This window comes from Salvelinus fontinalis, chromosome 18, assembly GCF_029448725.1.
Source record: "Salvelinus fontinalis isolate EN_2023a chromosome 18, ASM2944872v1, whole genome shotgun sequence".
Lineage (NCBI taxonomy): Eukaryota > Metazoa > Chordata > Actinopteri > Salmoniformes > Salmonidae > Salvelinus > Salvelinus fontinalis.
In genome coordinates, this window is record NC_074682.1 from 8,192,323 (window position 1) to 8,211,664 (window position 19,342).

Sequence of the window (19,342 nt, forward strand, 5' to 3'; positions counted from 1 at the left end):
CCTAGCTAGTGACTAAAATGTCACGTGACAAAAAAAATAAATCTAAACCATGCAGTAATGGACAAAAACATAAATGTAGCAAACATGCTTAAAGTATGAATGTAGCAAACATGCTTAAAGTATGAATGTACCATATGTAGGAGCACAGTAGCTACACAAGGTTAAACGTCGGTGACATCACAATATGTCCATTTTGTGATGTGTACGTTTTATATATATATATATATATATATATATATATATATATATATATATATATATATATATATATATATATATATATATATTAGATTCTGTGGGACCCAGAGTGGCATGCTGGATCAATTAGTTAGCCAGCTAACATTGGAATCAATTTGACCATGCCCATTTCAAACTTGTCTATATATATAAATATATATATATATATTTAGGCAAGTTAGTTGGCTAACTCCTTGATCCTGCTTTGTAGTATACCCTCAGGACTACCTGACAAACAGTGGCAATTGTTACTGAGTGGACTATCCTGGCTAGATAAATACGCAATGAACCATAATTGACATGCAAGCGAAGGGGCCCTATTCAAGCAATCCCAGTAACCAGACATTATCAATACAAAAGCATCATGTTTACAGTGGAAAAACAGAAAAAAAGGATTTCTAGTAAACACAAAAGAGCCTAGAAAATAACAGAAATATAAGTGCAAGATCATCACCTTTGTACTGACGTAAGACAAAAGACACAACAAAACATAATGGCTAAGCATTCTGATTAGCTATAAATTGTTTAAAAAATCTAACGTAAAAATGTTGTAATCAGATTAACTGGACCCAATCTGATATGTACCGTAGTAGGTTTATTAGGCCCACAAGTTCATTGGTACATCCGGAGGTTGTGCCAAGAGATCCATGCCAGTTGTCTTGTTACTCAATGACCTGCACAGACCGGTGAGCCGCGCTGGTGATGTCATTCACAAAGGAACCCTTATTCATCCCTTGCTGTAGGACACATGATTAAAATAGACATTAGATTCCCCCCTTGATACTGACCCCCCCCCCACCCCCCCCCCTTGACAAAATAATACGTTATGGCATAGTTACAGTTACTAGCTCACGTCAGGTTTCTCACCAAGTGTTGCCCAAGTGAAGCTGAAATGTCAAGCAACTGATGGAACAGCTCAAGACCCAACTATAGTCATTAGAAGTTAAAGAGGACTAGACAAGGGATAAGATGTCCTAGGTCTGCAGAGCCTAGTCGAACCTGTTCCTCCAGATTCCTTGGCTGTGCCATTTCAGCACCCCTATGGATCATGTGCATCTAATCTTTTGCAGGTGTACAGAATACCACCAAACAGAACATAATCTCCCCATCCGTCCTCCACTGTTTTGGATAATTACCTGACTGGGGGGGGGGCGTGGATTAGGTTCACAGAACTGAGGAAATAACCTCGACACACCCGACACACCCCACCCAGTCGAGTACAGACAGATACTGTGGATCTCTACTGTGTTTTCACAACATAAAAAAGGAACCAGCAGAAATAATAGCAACTACCTTCAGGGAAGGGGTGATGAGTCATCACACCGATTACCGTATTTGACCTGACTGAGCCTGCCTATTCAGATTGTCCTTTCTATTGCCTCCATTGTAAAACCCACCCAATCACATGTTGTCTTCGCTTTCATTTGGTATTGAGGCGTAAACTGGTAGGTAAAACGCATGTCTGACAAAAGAGGTCAATATCTGCAACAGGGATATCACATTGCATCGTACAAAAACAGAATTTGTTTGAAATATCAGCCCAAAATTGGTACCTTTTTTAGGAAACTCTGTACGTCCTTCTCTGACCAGAGGCTGTAGAGGAGCACACCTGCAGCTTTGCTGGCCTTTGGGAAATCCCTATCAAGAGAAAGAACAATCCATGTAAGACTGGGGTATTCTTTCTATTATCCTCAAACTCAAGGCTCTGTTATCTGGGTTCTTTAGAATGTACCCAAAGTGGCTGCCCACAACTGTTAAGATGTTTTCCATTTTTCTTTATATAGTATTGTATATTGCAAACTGCTCTAATGTATTGTCCAATAGTTACAGTGAACCACGGAAATGTCTTCTGCCCCAGGCAGCACACACACACAGTTGAGACGAGCACAGGGTCAAGCTGCAGTGCCCCTGGATGGAGAGCATGTTGTAGGGTTAAGGGCCTTGCTCAAGGGCACAAAGGTAGGGGAATGGGAGGGGATTATTATTTCATTTTTGTTGACAATTTTAAACACAATACAACCACACATGTGGATACAGTACAATGCCATTCAAATCATTGAGGATGACACAAAAAAGTTCAAAACACGTATTTCCATTGTGTTCCTGTTGAAAATACATGAAAAAATAAAAATACACAAGATTATAACACAAAAACAAAATACATCTCATCAGTAGGGAGGAAACAGTAAAAGGAATAAGATAGATGACCAAGTATGTGCAGTTTTAAAGCGTTTTTCCCATAAAACATTTCTTAAGGTTTACCTTAAAACTCCCTAGCGTAGGGGTGGATTTTAAATGGATTGGTACACCATTCCATTCCTGTGCACCTGACCAATGTTAAGGAAATAGCTTTTTTCAGCTATGCTTCTATAGCACACCGGTCTGATATTGGCAAAAATGAAAAAAACAACAACTGTCTATGAGTCTAAAATGAAATGAAAATAACCAGACAGGTAACTGGTGGCAAGGCCATGTATAACTTTAAAAACCATTCACAGTTTGATCTGCACCACCCGGAGATCAACTGTAAACCAGTTCAGTTCCCTGAAAATATTAGGACCAATGTGCATCCTAGGGCTGAGCATGAGTATAATTCTCATCAGTTTATTTTGGGCTGTTTCAAGTTTGTCTTTCAGATGTTGTTGTTATGCCACTGAACCATGCGATGCAAGCATAGTCATAGTGGCACTGGAACAGAGATGCTGCCAGGGTCCTCATAGTCTCTGTATCCTTGAGGATGTGAACCCAGCAGCCCTCCATCCATTTGCCAGATCGAACCGGACATTTTTCAGCCACGGGTCCGACTCCTTAGCCGCAGGACTAACTACGGCCAAATGTTTTAAAAAATTGCAATACAAAATATTGTCCAGGCCTTACCTGTTCTTGCTCAGGTCGTTAACTGAGTTGACCAGCTTGTTGGTCAGCAGGGGTTTCCCCAGCTCAGGCTCCTTCATTAGCAGACTGTGGCTGGTTTGGCACGCCATGGCCAGGGTGTCATCAAACTCTGTCTCTTTCTTGGTCCATGAGCTGAGGATGCCAACTAGCTCCGGTAGGGTCTGTCGGGCTTCAGACAAGACACATCCCATTAGGTCATTCACCTCCAGCAAACGCACGCGATGAAGTGGTGCTAATTCAACCACAAAATGTTAAAAGCTAAAACCACCAAAGGTCAGGTGTAAATGAAATGTTTAATCCTCTCTGAAGGGAAGGGGAAAGTGAAGGGAAAGGGTATACCTAGTCAGTTGCACAACTGAATGTATCCAACCCAAGTACCCAACCGCTTAGAATCAGAGAGGTGGGGGAGGGCAGCCTTAAAATACCAGGAGAAAATTTGCTTAGCTAAACTGGCCCAGCGAGATGTTTGCTCTCAATGCAAACTACACAGTCGTTGAAACAAGGTTTCCTCTGACCAAACATTTTCGGTTCCATCTGTTCTACAAAGAACAGGGCTATGATTGGTGTCCATGCTCACCCATGGTGCTCTGAAGGCGTTGGTTCTTGGCCAGGTTCCCTACCAGAGACACAGCAGTTTTCTGGAGGCTGGGGTTGGAGGATTGCAGCAGGGGAGAGATGTGTGGCAGGCCGTTCAGCTTCTGCACGATGCTCTGGCTCATCACACTAGACACCTGTGGACACAGAGATGAAGACATTATAAAAGGGTCTATGAAGGGTTTATAAAGCATATTAAGTTAAGTGAGACCATGATGTGAATGTTGTTTTTTCTACACACATTTGGTGCATGTTTTTCTCTATACATTTGTTGCATTTAAAACACCTTTTGTGTGAATAAATAATGAAATAATCAAAATGAGGAGTGTTGTTCATACAATGCCATGGTTAGCAGTGAGGTTCTGCAGGGCTCCAGAGCAGGCCTCCAGGGTCTCTTCTCTCTGGCTGGACCCCAGCAGAGACAGGTAACTCTGCATGGTCTTGGAGTGGAAGAGCAAGCCTGCTCCTTTAGGGTTCTGCTCCTCCATCACAGGGTAGTCAAAGTGACTCTACAAGAGTAAAAAGAGGAGGACCAAGTTATTATCAATCATCAGATTTTTTTAGGTGATGGAAAATATACGACGGAAGTTGATGTACATGTAATTGCCGTGTGTAATGATAAAAAGTGTATAGTTCATTCAATACGATATGTTGCTATTGTGTATCCGTCTCTCTCAGCTCTCCCTGGATTTTATTTGACCTATATGCCTGTCTCACCTCCTGCTCCTGGACCTTGCTGCTCTGTGGGCTGAAGCACCCAATGGGGCCGGTCTCACTGGGGGTGTTGGCCCTGCTGGGTGTCCTGGCCAGGGCAGTGATCCTGCTGAAGAGGGCAGGGGCTTCACTCTCCAGCTGGAAGCTCAGGTTGTGCAAGACACACACACAATTTTCCACAGACTGACACAGACAGAGGCAAAAGTATTAAAGGGTTGGTTAGCTTAGCATGTACTGTATCTCTATTGTAGCACACACATGTTCATAGTATGATCCATCGAACTCCAAGTTAGAAAGTAGGTAGCAACAAACATGTAACCATTAGAGAAAATGTATTCCATGAAACGTTCACATGTAGTTCGAGCTAGACTTTCTATTATTGGTGAATAATTATATTCCATGAATTCAACATTACTTGTTTAAACTTTATTTTAAGTAATTCAATGTTGCATGCTCACCTTGTCATCTGGCCTCTCTGCAGCCACACAGCGCTGGACGTAACTGACCAGAGAGTCGACGAGGCCTCGACAGTTACGCATGGCCTGCCTGTTGCCTTGAGTCGCACAGCTCAGGTTTCTGTTGGGGCAGTCGGGGAAAATGAAGTTAAACTGGTCTTGTCATACATCAGGTAAAGGCAGGTCAGGCCAGCATTGTATAGTCTGACAGTGGATAACAATACAGACTAGAACAGAACAGTACTTTCATCCATGAGTGACAGTAAGAAGTTGTATTATGCTATTCACCCAATCCTCTGAGACTGGCACAGACACAACTTAAGAGGCTAGGAGTAGTATCGAGACTAATCTACAGGTTCAGCCAGTGCAGTGCCACTGGATCAAATTTAATTAAGCGCTTCGCTCAATGCCAAAACAAGCGTAGATGGTACCTGGGATCTGTCATCATGAGCCCCTCCCATTGCCAGTTCATAAGTCTGTCTCTCTAACTTCCTGGCTAACTGCCTGTATCCATCGGCGCAATGTACACTCCTGGTCTACAGCATTGATTGATGTGTCTCACCGTAGACATGCCGTAGCATGGTAGAAGACCTCTGGGTCCTGGTTGCTGTTTGTCTCATCTCCAGTGTATGGTACTACCACAGTCTCAGTCAGGACAGGCAGAGCACTACGCACCAGCTCTGGCTTCAGACTGTCTGCAGATGACAGGTTCCAAAGGAGACCTGAAGAGAAAGGACAAAGTTGCAGTAGTTCAGTGGTAGTAGAAGCAGCAGTTGTTCAAATAGCTGGTACCTGCTACTCATGTGGCATTATTACCATCGATCTTAGCAAGCTCAACACAAACATTAAACTCAACACAGGCAATACTAGATAGTCAACACAGTGCACATTGATCAAACTGTCATGACACGGGCACGGCGTGTACTTCCCAAAGCATAACTAGGAAGAGAACAAAAGCCTGCGCACCCTTCGAGTCCCCACGACCAGGGTTGACACGAAATACGAGGTGTTTAATTTTCACTTAGCTACAGTACAGCTCTGTCATTGTCACTCATGTTTCTGCTACCGTCTCTTATAACCGAAAATAACTTCTAGACATCAGGACTGCGATTACTCACCACGGATTAGCAGAATCCTTTTTTCCCTTTCACGTGTCTGACGAGCGCGACGCGAACGATATACTGCTTTCTCGGGAACAGGCCCAGATATCCGTGATTTGCGTGAAGAGGTGGAGAAAAAGGGGCCGAAAGTGCGGGCTGCCTTCTGAGAATTCGTAGGTGATTGAATAAACCCCCACTTTCTTCCATTCTGCTAGCAAACTTGCAATCTTTGGAGAATAAAATCAATGACCTACGCGGAAGATTAAACTAGCAATGGGACATTAAAAACGGTAATATATCTTATGCTACACGGAGTTGTGGCTGCACGAAGACACTATCAACATACAGCTGGCTGGTTATACGCTGCACCGGCAGGATAGAACAGCGGCGTCTGGTAAGACAATGGGTGGCGGACTATGTATTTTTGTAAATAACAGCTGGTGCACAATATCTAAGGAAGTCTCGAGCTATTGCTCGCCTGAGGTAGAGTATCTCGTGATAGGCTGTAGACCACACTATCTACCTAGAGAGTTTTCATCTGTATTTTTCATAGCTGTTTACATACCACCACAGTCAGAGGCTGGCACTAAGACAGCATTGAATGAGTTGTATTCTGTCATAAGCGAACAAGAAAACGCTCACCCAGAGGCGGCGCTCCTAATAGCCGAGGACTTTAAATGCAGGGAATCTTAAATCCATTTTACCAAATTTCTATTTCTCATTTTACCAAATTTCTTAAATGTCCAACCAGAGGAAAATAAATTCTGGACCACCTCTACTCCACACACAGAGACGCATACAAAGCTCTCGCTCGCCCTCCATTTGGCAAATCTGACCATAATTCTATCCTCCTTACAAGCAAAAATTAAAGCAGGAAGCACCAGTGACTGTAAGGTCTACACCTGTTGTATTCGGCGCATGTGACTAATACAATTTGATTTGATTCATATATATCAAAGATACTGTAGCTATGTACTGTTGCTAGTCAAGAACCAGGGTAAATATTTGATTACACAAGAGCCAGTTGATTGAACACAGCCTCTGGAAGACCGAACAATAGTGAGAGCAGGCTGGTCTAGCCTCCAGAACACAGACTATTGTGAGATGTCTCACCTATCAAGTTCCCCTGGCACAATGCAGCACAAGAGAACACCGGTGTGACCGACAGCAGGATCTGATCAGGGTTAAGGGGAGCGTGTTTAGCGGGAGTGTTTTGCTGTGCTCTACGGCACGAATACATTTAATGTAAATATGCATGTTTTGGCATCAGAAAGCAACACAAGCGTGTTTCGCTTTCATACCCGCTTGCATTCACACTGGGGCACATGTCTGCATTCTGTAATGTCACTAGACGGAGAAGCGTTGTGTACAGAAATAGAATAGTGTTCTCTACCTGTGAGTTGTTTCTGTGTCTCAGTAGAGTCTGTGTCTCGGAGCAGGGCCAGTGCCTCAGTGATGCCCCCACAGCGCTGGACCTCCTCCTTGTTGTCTGCATCTTTAAAGGCCAAGTTCCGCAGGGTGGCGGAGGCAGCCTGTTGGACCTGGGGACTGGGACTCCTAAGCAGGTTCACCAAAGGGGGGATCCCTTTGAGCCGCAACACCTGAGAGACATGTAAAACTGTTAGACATCCTAATTCAGGACAGTGTCCTTCAGGACAGGACAGAGTTGTTTAATCCTGGTCCAAGAGACCCAGATGCGTGTCCTCACCTCCTGCTTGGCCTTGTCCTCTGAGTAGGTCGCGTGTTGGATGACGGAGGCTCCACAGAGCTGGTAGTTCTCATCTCCACTGGACAGGTACTCAACCGCCTCCTTCATGGTTATATCAGCTATCTGACCATTACCATTAATCCTGTTGGGAAAAGCACATACACGTATCAACACCTGTTCAGAAACATTTGAAATGCAACTCATCAAAGCCCAAAGCAGCATTTACACACCCACTCATTCCACTCACCCCGCTTCACCCTTGCTCTTCATCCCTGATATCTTGGACTCGGCCACGGAGAGGTTAGAGGGTGCCCTCTCAATACGACCTTGGCTGCTGGTAATCTGGCCACTACTTTTCGTCTGACGCGTGCCAATCAACTGGCTGTTCCTTTTCTGCACCCCATTACCTTTGACAGCGACCTGAGAGGAGCTGTTGCCATTGGAGATGACCTGACTGCTGTTCCTCTCGGACAGGAAGACGCTGGACCTGTTGGGCTGGAGCTGCCGGGCGGGGGCCGAGGACTGCTGTTGCTGCTGCGTGGTGATGGTGGTAGTAGTAGTAGTGGTGGGGAAGGGGGCCAGGTCAGGCACACTGCGGCTGCTGTTGTGCTTGCCTATGGTGGGGCTGAGAGGGAATCGTCTCTCCCACTGGCTGGAGCTGCTCATGTTCCTCTGGACCGTAGATTCCTTGGAGGCCACGACCCTTCGCTTGGTGCTTTTCTCATAGCTGAGCTGCAGGACGAAGTAATTGAGTAAATGCTAGCAGACACAAAACAGGAATATTGCAACACTTTCAACCTCATTCCAAAATCATAATACACACAAAGGCGTAGACCCACTTTGGTGAAGATAAATACTGTGTACGGTACTGCATTTAATCAATCTATTGTTATTGATAACTATTCTAGACTTGTCTAATTGGCAGAGGGTAGTGGGAAATCAGAACTATTCATATACGATTTGTAGTGGGCACCTCTCCAGAATAAGATTTATGTTACATAAACAGTTGAGACAGGCATCCTCATGACTGGACAGGACAGGCCGAGACACACTACATACAAACAGAACGTTTTGTGAATGCTTGTTTTTCTCAAGGACTCTGAGTTGTGTGAGGCATCATTTGTAAATAATGTGTTAGAAATGGTTTACAGACATTAGTAATAGTATTAAGTAATAGTAAGGGTAATGTGTGACGATAATTTACAGTTTAACCTATTTAATATGTTGAGTGTCAATATGGATTTCTTTCTCTCTTTGGTCATGAACAAGAATGAAGGCCTCCAGAGCTCGGTTGAGGTGGAAACTTGGCATGGACTAGATTTCCGTTTGGACTACTCATCATGCCTCACCTGTGTGAGGTGGATAAGTGAAAGCACATGATTGAGACAAAGATGTCAGTTTCAACAATGAGTCAGGTGCCATTATGGGAGGATGCCTCACTTTTCTCACTTGTGCTGGAGAGAAAGCTGAACAACACTCCCCAGATTTCTGGAGCAATAATGACTGGGCAGTATCGCACATTCACACCCAGTCCTGGGGTTAGTCAGTCATCTCCAGCACCTGGTTACACCTGACTCAGACTCTCATGACAGACTGGTCACATACATTGAGTAGCTGGCCATGTGAGATATGGTTCTGGGTTCCGAGAATAGTCTCAGATTTACTACCCTATGATGCCCATGGCACTGCTTTCATATTAATATCCACTGTGCCTAAAGCTGTAAAAGAGATTTTAGGGGATTTTTGTTGTTGTTGATCACCACTGACCCATAATTTGTCCTTAAATGATATACTGCTAAATACAACTGATAAACCAAGCACAGTTATCAAAAATATGGGACAATGTTTTCTATCTTTGTATTTAAAACAAAAGGGAATGTGATGTGAAATATGAAAAGCTTCATACCGTTTTTGAGAGGCCATTTGTACCATTAAAGAAGGCCCCTCCATTGAGACTGGTAGGTGACTTAAAGGAGTCAGCGAATATGTTGATGTACACAGGACCTATGGAGAAAAACAAGAGATTGTAAATGGCACTTAAAATATGTTAATATTAGTTATCACTGTAAAATATTGAGTGTGAGAAAAGACACACTGTTTATTGCTTTGATGTGATTAAATTGAGGGCTTGAGGAAGCAAGTCTCCAAGCTGTAATGACTAATACGTTTGAAATCTTTAATCACATTACGAGATGCACTGTGATGAGAGATGCAGTAATTATGTTTTGCCATGTTTTTCCAACTGTCAAACATCAAATGTGTTTTGTTTTGGTGGGACAAAATGCATTTTTTAACATGTTCCATGTGAGCCTGCCAACCAAGCATTATACCTATTTGCTGTTTTGACAAAAACAAATGATTGGTATTGTACTGTTAACGTCAATGTCATGCCATCCACAGTGTCTTATGCTTTTAGATAATTAACAGGGAACTTATGCATTCTAGTGAAATATGTATTGTAAGTCGCTCTGGATCGGGGTTAGGCTTAATTCAGAACTTAGGAACTGACTCCCATTCAACTAATGAGTTGAAATTCAAATTTAAATTGGCCGCACCCCACAGGAGGTATATTAATTTAATTCAGTGCAATTCAAATAAATTCCACTCAGTCATAAAACATGAGTTTCATTGAATCTGACAAGTCACACTTCCAGATACCAAAGAATATTTCACTTTTCTCTGGAAACAATGTTCATAAACTATTTTAAGTGCTTAGAATACCCAATTATGTTTCCACCAACCATTTCATTTCTTAGGCTTCTTTTGAAGGCCTCTATGACGTTAAAATGCCTATTTACTCTGTTCCATCTGACTGCCCAATCCGCTGTCTCATCAGCCCAGCCAGGCAATGTATGGACTTGATCTACAATATAAAAAGCATCTAGACATTATCTCACATTTCTTTGAGACTAAGATTTAGTTTTCAACAGCGGAGATTTGTATAAACCTTGCTATCTGTCTCTCCAACATTTTCAACATTGTTTCAATATTCAAATTCGATCTCCAGCTGTTCCATAGTAAGGAACGTGCCGGGAGTCAGGACGAAACATCCAGGCAACGTTTCTCAGCTAGTCGAAATCATGAATCAGCTGGCATCATTTTTATGGATATATACAAAGAAATGTCAAATGAAAAAAGGTAAAACGAAATGAAGGGCAGCTAGTTTGCAGTCTTTCCAGCTTCAGTTTGAAGTGATTGTGTTAGCTGTGTTGTTGGCTAGCTCCTCTGAACAACAGTGTCCAGATGAGTGAGCACATTTTCTATGCCAGGCGAAATTGCGCCTAATTAGCTCATTGTTATGGATGCATCCAAATAAATGTCACTAGAAAACAGCTTAAACAAATGCAAATGCAGCTACTTTGCTGTTATTCTGGCTGCACTTTTAATGTGACTATAAGTTAGCCGTAGTTGGCTAGCTAGCAAGCAAGGGATAAGAACGTTGCAAGCCAGTATGGTAATGGAACATTTAGAACGAATGACTGGATCGTTCTAAAGATACATAACAAGTATTTTTTTTCCATAGATACAGAACAAAAAGACTGAAAGACTGGGTCGTGTCTCTGGCAACCGAACCGATAGATTGAACGACCAGCCGGCTTGGGTAGCAGCCCTACATTTGTGTCGGGACTATATTTTGTGGAAGAATGAAATAGTATGAATAAATGAATCAACATTAAAAAAAATCGGAAAACATTTGAATCATTATTAGAATATGTTGGTAACCCGTTATAATGCCCTCAAAGCCGGTGTCTGGAGGATATATCGGCACGGTTTGCCTGCCTTCAACAACACCCCCATGCCAATATATCCTCCAAACACCGGCTTCTCTGGCATTATCACTTAAATAGGGTACACCTAATATAGAATAGCAGAGGCATTTGAATTTCACTGAATTCAATTCTATTTCATTTCATTTATATTATAATTGCAACTATGTGTGATGTTTACTACTTCAAATTAAATTCACATTCAATAATTGAATTGGAATTTATGAGGCATTCTCAATTAAATTCAGAATTGAGCCAAACCGTGCTCTGGATAAGAGTGTCTACTAAATGACTCAAACGTAATGTAAAAATCGTTCGGCTATAGTACTTAAGTAAAATAATTTCTTATTTGTTGTATGTTTGTAAATATTTGTCTTGAACTTGCTTTCTTGAAATTGTTTTATTGTGAGAGCTTTGGTGAGTAATTTTTCCAATGTAGGCTACTTATTATAATAAATACAGTTGAGTAAGATTTACAAATGTAGGCTACGTAGACAGTTAGTGATGGAGAACATTAGCTATAGTCAATTCTCAATTTCCTTTAGAAAATGTAGAACAGGCCTGAGTGGTGTGGACATCATTCTATGGGTGTGGACATGGCCTTCCATGATGTGTAATGGGGTGCTCATTGCAAATATATTGAAGAGGTAAAATTCAAATTGGCCTCTGATGTAGATGTTAATGACATTTTCATGAAATTAAGTTGAGTAATAATACATCAAATGTATTATATTAGCGATGCTAATGATAACCGTCTTCGGGTAAACGGAAAGGCTTTCTATCTGCTACAAAGTAGCCTACCTGGCAGAATCATGATTATTTCCATCAATCCAGATAGACCTTTGTTTTGCAAACTCCATCATGTGTGTGTGCGCGCTACCGAAACACTGCTAACCAAACAAAAGTGGCAAGTGCATGCTCACTTGAATTAAAGCTGCAATATGTAACTTTTTGGGAGCCTCGACCAAATTCACATCGAAATGTGACTTATAGATCTGTCATTCTCATTGAAAGCAAGTCTAAGTTTCGATGGTACAATGATTTTCTACACTATACTTGCTTGCTTTGTCACATATTGTAGATCTCTTTTCCATCTTCAAATTAATTGGCACACACAGTCTGTGTCATCATTTTAAAACAGTTCCTGTTTGTTAGTGGGATTTCTGAGAAAAATCTGATAATTTACATGGAAGCATGATTGTCTCCCAACTTTAATTCGGACGCATTTTCCTAGATTCTCTCTTGTTGAGTGTCCCACACAATATCAATTCTATTGCAGTTTTTCAATTGGTGCTCTACCCAAGGCAGGAAGACACTACTGCCATATTCTCCAAATGTGGAAACTTGGTGGATGGGTAAGGAATGGACAATGACAGCTCTGTCAATGATTTTGGCATCAAAAGAAGAGGGGCACAGGTAGGTAGGAATCTACAGCGATCATGCCTAGCAGATCAGATTTTGGGGTTGCCAAGTTAAGCATTTCGGTATTTCAAAAGGATTGGAGGACATGGGTTATTCTCATGAGAGAAAAACTCATCCAGGTTTCCATTTTGGAACTTGCTGGCAATGTAAAGTTGGCTGAAAGTGCAATCACTTTTTAATGCTGTTATTCGCTTTTTCTATTTTGTGACTGGCTTTGCCTTAGCATTTTTAAGCAGTGGTACATTATTCCTCTTAATGCTCTGATGGATGGATGTGTTCCTATCCACAATTACTTCCTTGAGCTATACACCGAGTGACCAACACATTAAGAACACCTTCCTAATATTGAGTTGCTTGAGATGGTGGCTACTTGTTTTTTTGTGTGATGAACTTTGCTTGTGTTGAAGATTGTGTTGAAGGGGAAAATCTACATTCAAAATCTGGAATTGAAAACCAACCAGTAGTCTGGCCAGCTCAGGTCCCGCTACTATCCATCTCCAGAAGGCAGTGGGGTTCTCTGTTAGTCCAATGGCTCCCCCATGTTCCTTTTACCAACTAATGGTTTTTCTCACGGGCTTGGTCAAGTTGCATGAATGAGAACTTGTTTTGTGTTTTTGGCAGGACTCAGAAGTCTGAGAATTCTTCTCTGATGTTAGCCGGTAGAGCTTTCATGTCTTGAATGTGGATAGGAATCCACCTTGCATAGTTTGTTCTGTCCAGTGCAAAGAACCATGGTGCCAAGGCTTCTAATATTTCAACAGAACTACCAACATCTCTAGTTCTGTGCACACAGAGAAAAATCATCACAAGTCTTACATTTCAAGAACAATGTTCCAGAGCTGGAAGGTTTGATACTTGCTTTCTATGTATCAAACGAAGTGCATGTGGACTCCAACAGCCAAGCATCTTTCAGGAGTTTTGACAATGAAAGCAAAATATCTTGATGATTGTGCCTGTTTTGGTAAAGTGTGCTGCCTATACAGTAAGTATTTTTTATTTTTTTTTTACCGTTATTTTACCAGGTAAGTTGACTGAGAACACGTTCTCATTTGCAGCAACAACCTGGGGAATAGTTACAGGGGAGAGGAGGGGGATGAATGAGCCAATTGTAAACTGGGGATTATTAGCTGACCTGCTGTCCCTGAAGTTTACACCCCAGCATATGAATAACCAGCACCTCACAACATTTCCTGTTGGTCCCCTACCAATTTCCCTAAGGACGTCCTTTTGTTAGCTGGGTAGCTAGCTAGATTTAATATTATACACTGAACAAAAATATAAAACGCAACATGCAACAATGTCAAAGATTTTACTGAGTCACAGTTCATATAAGAACATCAGTCAGGTCAAATAAATTCAATAGACCCTAATTTATGTATTTTACATGACTGGGTATACAGATATGCATCTGTTGGTCACAGATACCTTTAAAAAGGGTAGGGGCGTTGACCAGAAAAGCAGTCAGTATCTGGTGTGACCACCATTTGCCTCATGTAGTGCCACACATCTCCTTCACATACAGTTGATCAAGCTGTTGATTGTGGCCTGTGGAATGTTGTCCCACTCCTCTTCAATGGCTGTGGATATTGGCGGGACCTGAAACACGCTGTCATACACATCCATCCAGAGCATCCCAAACATGCTCAATGGGTGACACGTCTATGAGTATGCAGGCCATGGAATAACTGGGACATTTTCAGCTTCCAGGAATTGTGTACAGATCCCTGCAACATGGGGCTGTGCATTATCATGCTGAAACATGAGGTGATGGCACGGCAATGGGCCTCAGGATCTCATCACGGTATCTCTGCGCATTCAAATTGCCGTAGATAAAATGCATGTGTGTTCAAAGTCCGTAGCTTATGCCTGCCCATACCATAACCCCACCGGAACCATAGGGCACTCTGTTCACAACGTTGACATCAACAAACCGCTCGCCCACACGACACCATTTATACGGTACAGTTGAAACCGTGATTCATCCGTGAAGATCACCCTTCTCCAACGTGCCAGTGGCCATCGAAGGTGAACATTTGTCCACTGAATTTGGGTACGACGCTGAACTTCAGTCAGGTCAAGACCCTGTCGAGGATGACGAGCACGCAGATGAGTTTCCCTGAGACAGTTTATGACAGTTTGTGCAGAAATTCTATGGTTGTGCAAACCCACAGTTTCATTAGCTGTCTGGGTGGCTGGTCTCAGATGATCTCACAGGTGAAGAAGCCGGATGTGGAGGTCTTGGGCTGGCGTGGTTACACGTGGTCTGCATTTGTGAGGTCAGTTGGACGTACTGACAAATTCTCTAAAACGACATTGGAGGCGGCTTATGGTAGAGAAATAAACATTAAATTCTCTGGCAACAGTTCTGGTGGACAGTTGTGCAGTCAGCATGCCAATTGCACGCTCCCTCAAAACGTGAGACACCTTTGGCATTGTGTTGTGTGACAAAACGGCACATTTTATTGTCCCCAGCACAAGTTGCACCTGTGTAATGATCATGCTGTTTAATCAGCTTCTTGATATCCCACCAGTCAGGTGGATAGATTATCTTGGCAAAGGAGAAATGCTCACTCACAGGGATGTAAACAAATTGGTGCACACAATTTGAGACAAAATAAGCTCGTGCATATGGAACATTTCTGGGATCTTTTATTTTAGCTCATGAAACATGGGACCAACACGTTACATGTTGCATTTATATTTTTGGTCAGTATATGTTGCCTGTTGTTTTCCTTTAGCTAGGTAACCAACAAGACTAATTATTTGAAGTGAACAAAAACTGCGGCTAGCTTTTCTTGACATGGTTAGGGTTATGTAAAAGCCCATGTTAGAACGACCATCTCCGGTTTAAAGTCATTTTGAAATTATCCTTGTTCTCAATCAATTAGCTAAATAATGCAACTCCTGGGGTGTGTTGGGATTTTTTAAAGCTTGATAACATGTTTTTAACCTTTTAAAAGACATTTGTCATGTCGTAGTTCAACAAAAAATGGTTTATAGATAGATTTATGCCACTTGGGTCACATTGCTTATTCAATATAATGGCATATTGTTGAAGGCTGGTCTATTGCTCACAAATCCACAATATGTTTTATTATAAATGGCAACAAAAATTCAACAGTAATATCCCCTTTACAAAATCTGATTCAGTATTGGCGACTATAATGGATTATTATGTTAAGTATCAGGGTTCCATGGCCCAATTTTTGGGCATCCATTCTAATAGCAATTAACACATCCCAAAGATAATCTCTTACAAATGTAAGGCTTAAATCCACTGGGTAACAGTTTCATATCAAGGTGATATTACATAAATCGTAGCGTAATGTAAAAGCCTATGTTAGTTTAAGGTCATATTCACAGGAAACGAGCCATGTTCTCAAAATATTTGCTCTATATGGTAACTCCTTGGGTGTGTTGGCAATTTTTTGGGCTTGATAACATAACAGGTTTTTAACCCTTTAAAGACATTTGTTGGGGTGATTCATGTAGTCGTTCAACAACATTTGAGTGGTGTACGGGTTGATTTCAGGTGTTTCCTGGCAATTTCTTCCACTTTAGGCAGGTTGGCTATGAAATATAAGACTGCTCCAGTGCTACTTACAAATACACAATATTTGTATTATATATGGCTACAAAAAGTCAACAGTAATGTCACATTTCTAAAATCTGATTCAGTATGTGGCCATATATTGGCTTGTGTAAAAAAAAAAAAATAGGGGTGCTTCTATAATCAATTAATACATCTCAAAGAGCAACTCCAACAAATATGACGCTTTACAGGTTTGTACAGGTTTCATAACTTTTTGACGTTAAGCAGGAGCACAATGAGGAAAAGAAAGTCATCATTAAGTCGATGTTTGTATTGGTTCAATAGTAAACGATTCGAAATATATATCAGTTGGCCTAAAAATATGTTTATTTTGATATTAAAATGACAAATGTTGCACTTTGTTTACTTATTAACAGACTTTACGAAAGTGGAGTTGCTGATATTTTATTTGTGCGGTTTTCATATTTGACAATGAATACGCTAAATCATTCACAACAATGCACATCGTATGTAAAAAAAAAAAAAAAAAAAAAAAAATGAAACCATAACCAGATTGGACTTTAGGTCTAATCAAATAGCATACAAATAACTTATTAGGCTATCTATGTTTCTTTAATAATAATTAGGCCTCTGCTTACTCGTTGGGGATGTCGTTGGCGACGACACAAATCCATTTTTACTGTACTTCGACTTGCCCCTCTTGATGGTTTGCACCTGATCCAAGACTCGCTGCTGTTTGGACCGAAGTTTTTTATCGGATGGCAAAGCAAGAGATGTCTCATCCACATTCCCGATGGACATGGCCGATTTCAACGGGTCCATTGTCATCATGAAGGTCCGTTTCCAGCTGTAATTCGAAAAATGCGACGGTCCGTTCCTAGATGTGTACAGGTGGCGTTTGTACGTGCAATCTAATATACAATGCACCTTGCCCTGCCCTGAACAATGAACCACGCCCATTATGAAGCAATACCACGGTTGTGGATGTGGGTGTGAATGAAGTAAGGGTTCATTTTACTAGTAAATATTAGGCTGCTGACTGAAGATTCTGTAGAACAGGGGTTTTCAACCTTTTCTTGCCCAGGGACCCCCTCCCAGGCAAACCAGGCAATAATATGTTAATAATAACAATATGCTCAATAATAACATTTGATAAATGAACTGAATTCACTAGTGATCACTGCATTCATGATAAGACTGTTTAAGTTAGCCAACATCCATGATGTGATCTCCACCCAAGACCAGACCCAGAGCAAGGTCGAGAGTTCAGCAATCAAATAGTCAGGCAACTGGTGGAATTAATAATTATGCTCTTCACACCTTTCTGCACTGTGACTACTCTTCACACTTTTGACTCTCAAGATGTTCATGAATAGATCATTCTCTACCGTCTTACTCAATATCTCTCAAGCCGGTGACACATTTCTAACAAAGTGAGATAGGCAAGGCTAGGTGTGATAGACAATCATATTTTATATGAGGTATGTGTGAGAGCAAAGGTCACACTCTGGAGCAATGAAATTGAAATGAATTACATTGGATATAAGCCTTCACAGAGTCTTGTGTAAAAACACTCTCCCAAACACTCTCTTATCTCTTTATGACGGTCGATCAAACAGCACCGATTTTGAAGGACAAAGGCCGTGAGAATAGCCTGGGAAAATAGCCAATTCAATTGTCAGATTGTATGCTGTTAGGCCAGGCAACACTTCACTGGCAAAATGCGCTGGTGTAGACAAAACAAAGCAGCACCACACCCATGGGCACAGCTTGGCGCCCTAGGGCAGTTATTGCTATGGGTGGTGGCCAAACTATACCTGACAATCTGCGCCAAGCATTCATTTCCCACTTCTCAGGAAACCCTCAAATGGATTTAGGTGTTGATGTTCAGACATGTTAAATGACTCATTAGAACAGAGTTGAACTTTTGTGTTGGAAGTAACAGCACTTCTATCCTTCAATCATACCATCTATGCATACTTACGGTTTGTAGTTTCCAACAGTCAGTGGTCGGCTATATGATTATTACCTTGTAATAAACCCAAATGTCAGTGTAAACAAAACCTATATATGGGAAGTAAATGTACAAAAAGTCCATATTTCAAAATGCATCTATTTCTCTTAAAGTTGAAGATCTTTGTGTTTTAATTTTTGCATTTCCAGCAAAGACTATACCACAGATGGGAGACATCACATGGTTAATCATTGAAAGCTATATCACATGGGTCACCTTATCTTGCCTGTCTATTTGTTTGGTTTGCCATTAGAATTGTATCGCCATCCTCAGGTGGTCAGTATCTGCTACATGTGCAACATTGCCCTCTAGTGGTAAAAAGGTCCATTAGAACCACAAAGAAATTGAGATCTCTTTATACCACACGACTCCAAAGTGAATGGTGCACTGTGACTGGAATCGAACCCACAACCATTGGTGTTGCAAGCGCCATGCTTCTACCGATTAAGTTACTGACTAAGCTTAGCAGATGATATGAACAGAATGTCTGAAAGACTGTAGGCTCCTCCAAAGCTGCAGCGTCAATGAGTGTTGATTGCCGTGTGGCTCAGTTGGCAGAGCACGGCACTTGCAACACCAGGGTTGTGGGTTCAATTCCCATGGGGGATTATTCTGAAAAAGTATGCACTCACATAAGTAAGTTATTTTGGATAAGAGCATCTGACAAAATGTTTAAAAATTTAGAGTGGATTGTCATTCATTTGCAGATCCTAAGAAGTACATTTACATTACATTTAAGTCATTTAGCAGACGCTCTTATCCAGAGCGACTTACAAATTGGAAAGTTCATACATTTTCATCCTGGTCCCCACGTGGGAATTGAACCCTGGTCCCCCCGTGGGAAATGAACCCACAACCCTGGCGTTGCAAGCGCCATGCTCTA

The 19,342-nt window shown here is 41.6% G+C and overlaps 1 protein-coding gene across 1 annotated transcript; it reads right to left on the reverse strand.

Moving 5' to 3' along the window:
• Positions 1-265: 265 nt before the first annotated feature.
• Positions 266-17,373, reverse strand: LOC129814892 (plakophilin-1-like). The gene is made up of 13 exons (XM_055868028.1): positions 17,084-17,373; positions 9,610-9,707; positions 7,951-8,435; positions 7,704-7,845; positions 7,389-7,596; positions 5,458-5,617; positions 4,899-5,016; positions 4,444-4,623; positions 4,065-4,235; positions 3,710-3,863; positions 3,115-3,301; positions 1,791-1,875; positions 266-974 (listed from the first exon to the last, which is right to left on the reverse strand). The coding sequence occupies exons 1-13, from the start codon at positions 17,274-17,276 to the stop codon at positions 900-902; spliced, it is 2,256 nt and encodes a 751-aa protein (XP_055724003.1). The 5' UTR covers positions 17,277-17,373; the 3' UTR covers positions 266-899.
• Between the last annotated feature and the right edge of the window lie 1,969 nt (positions 17,374-19,342).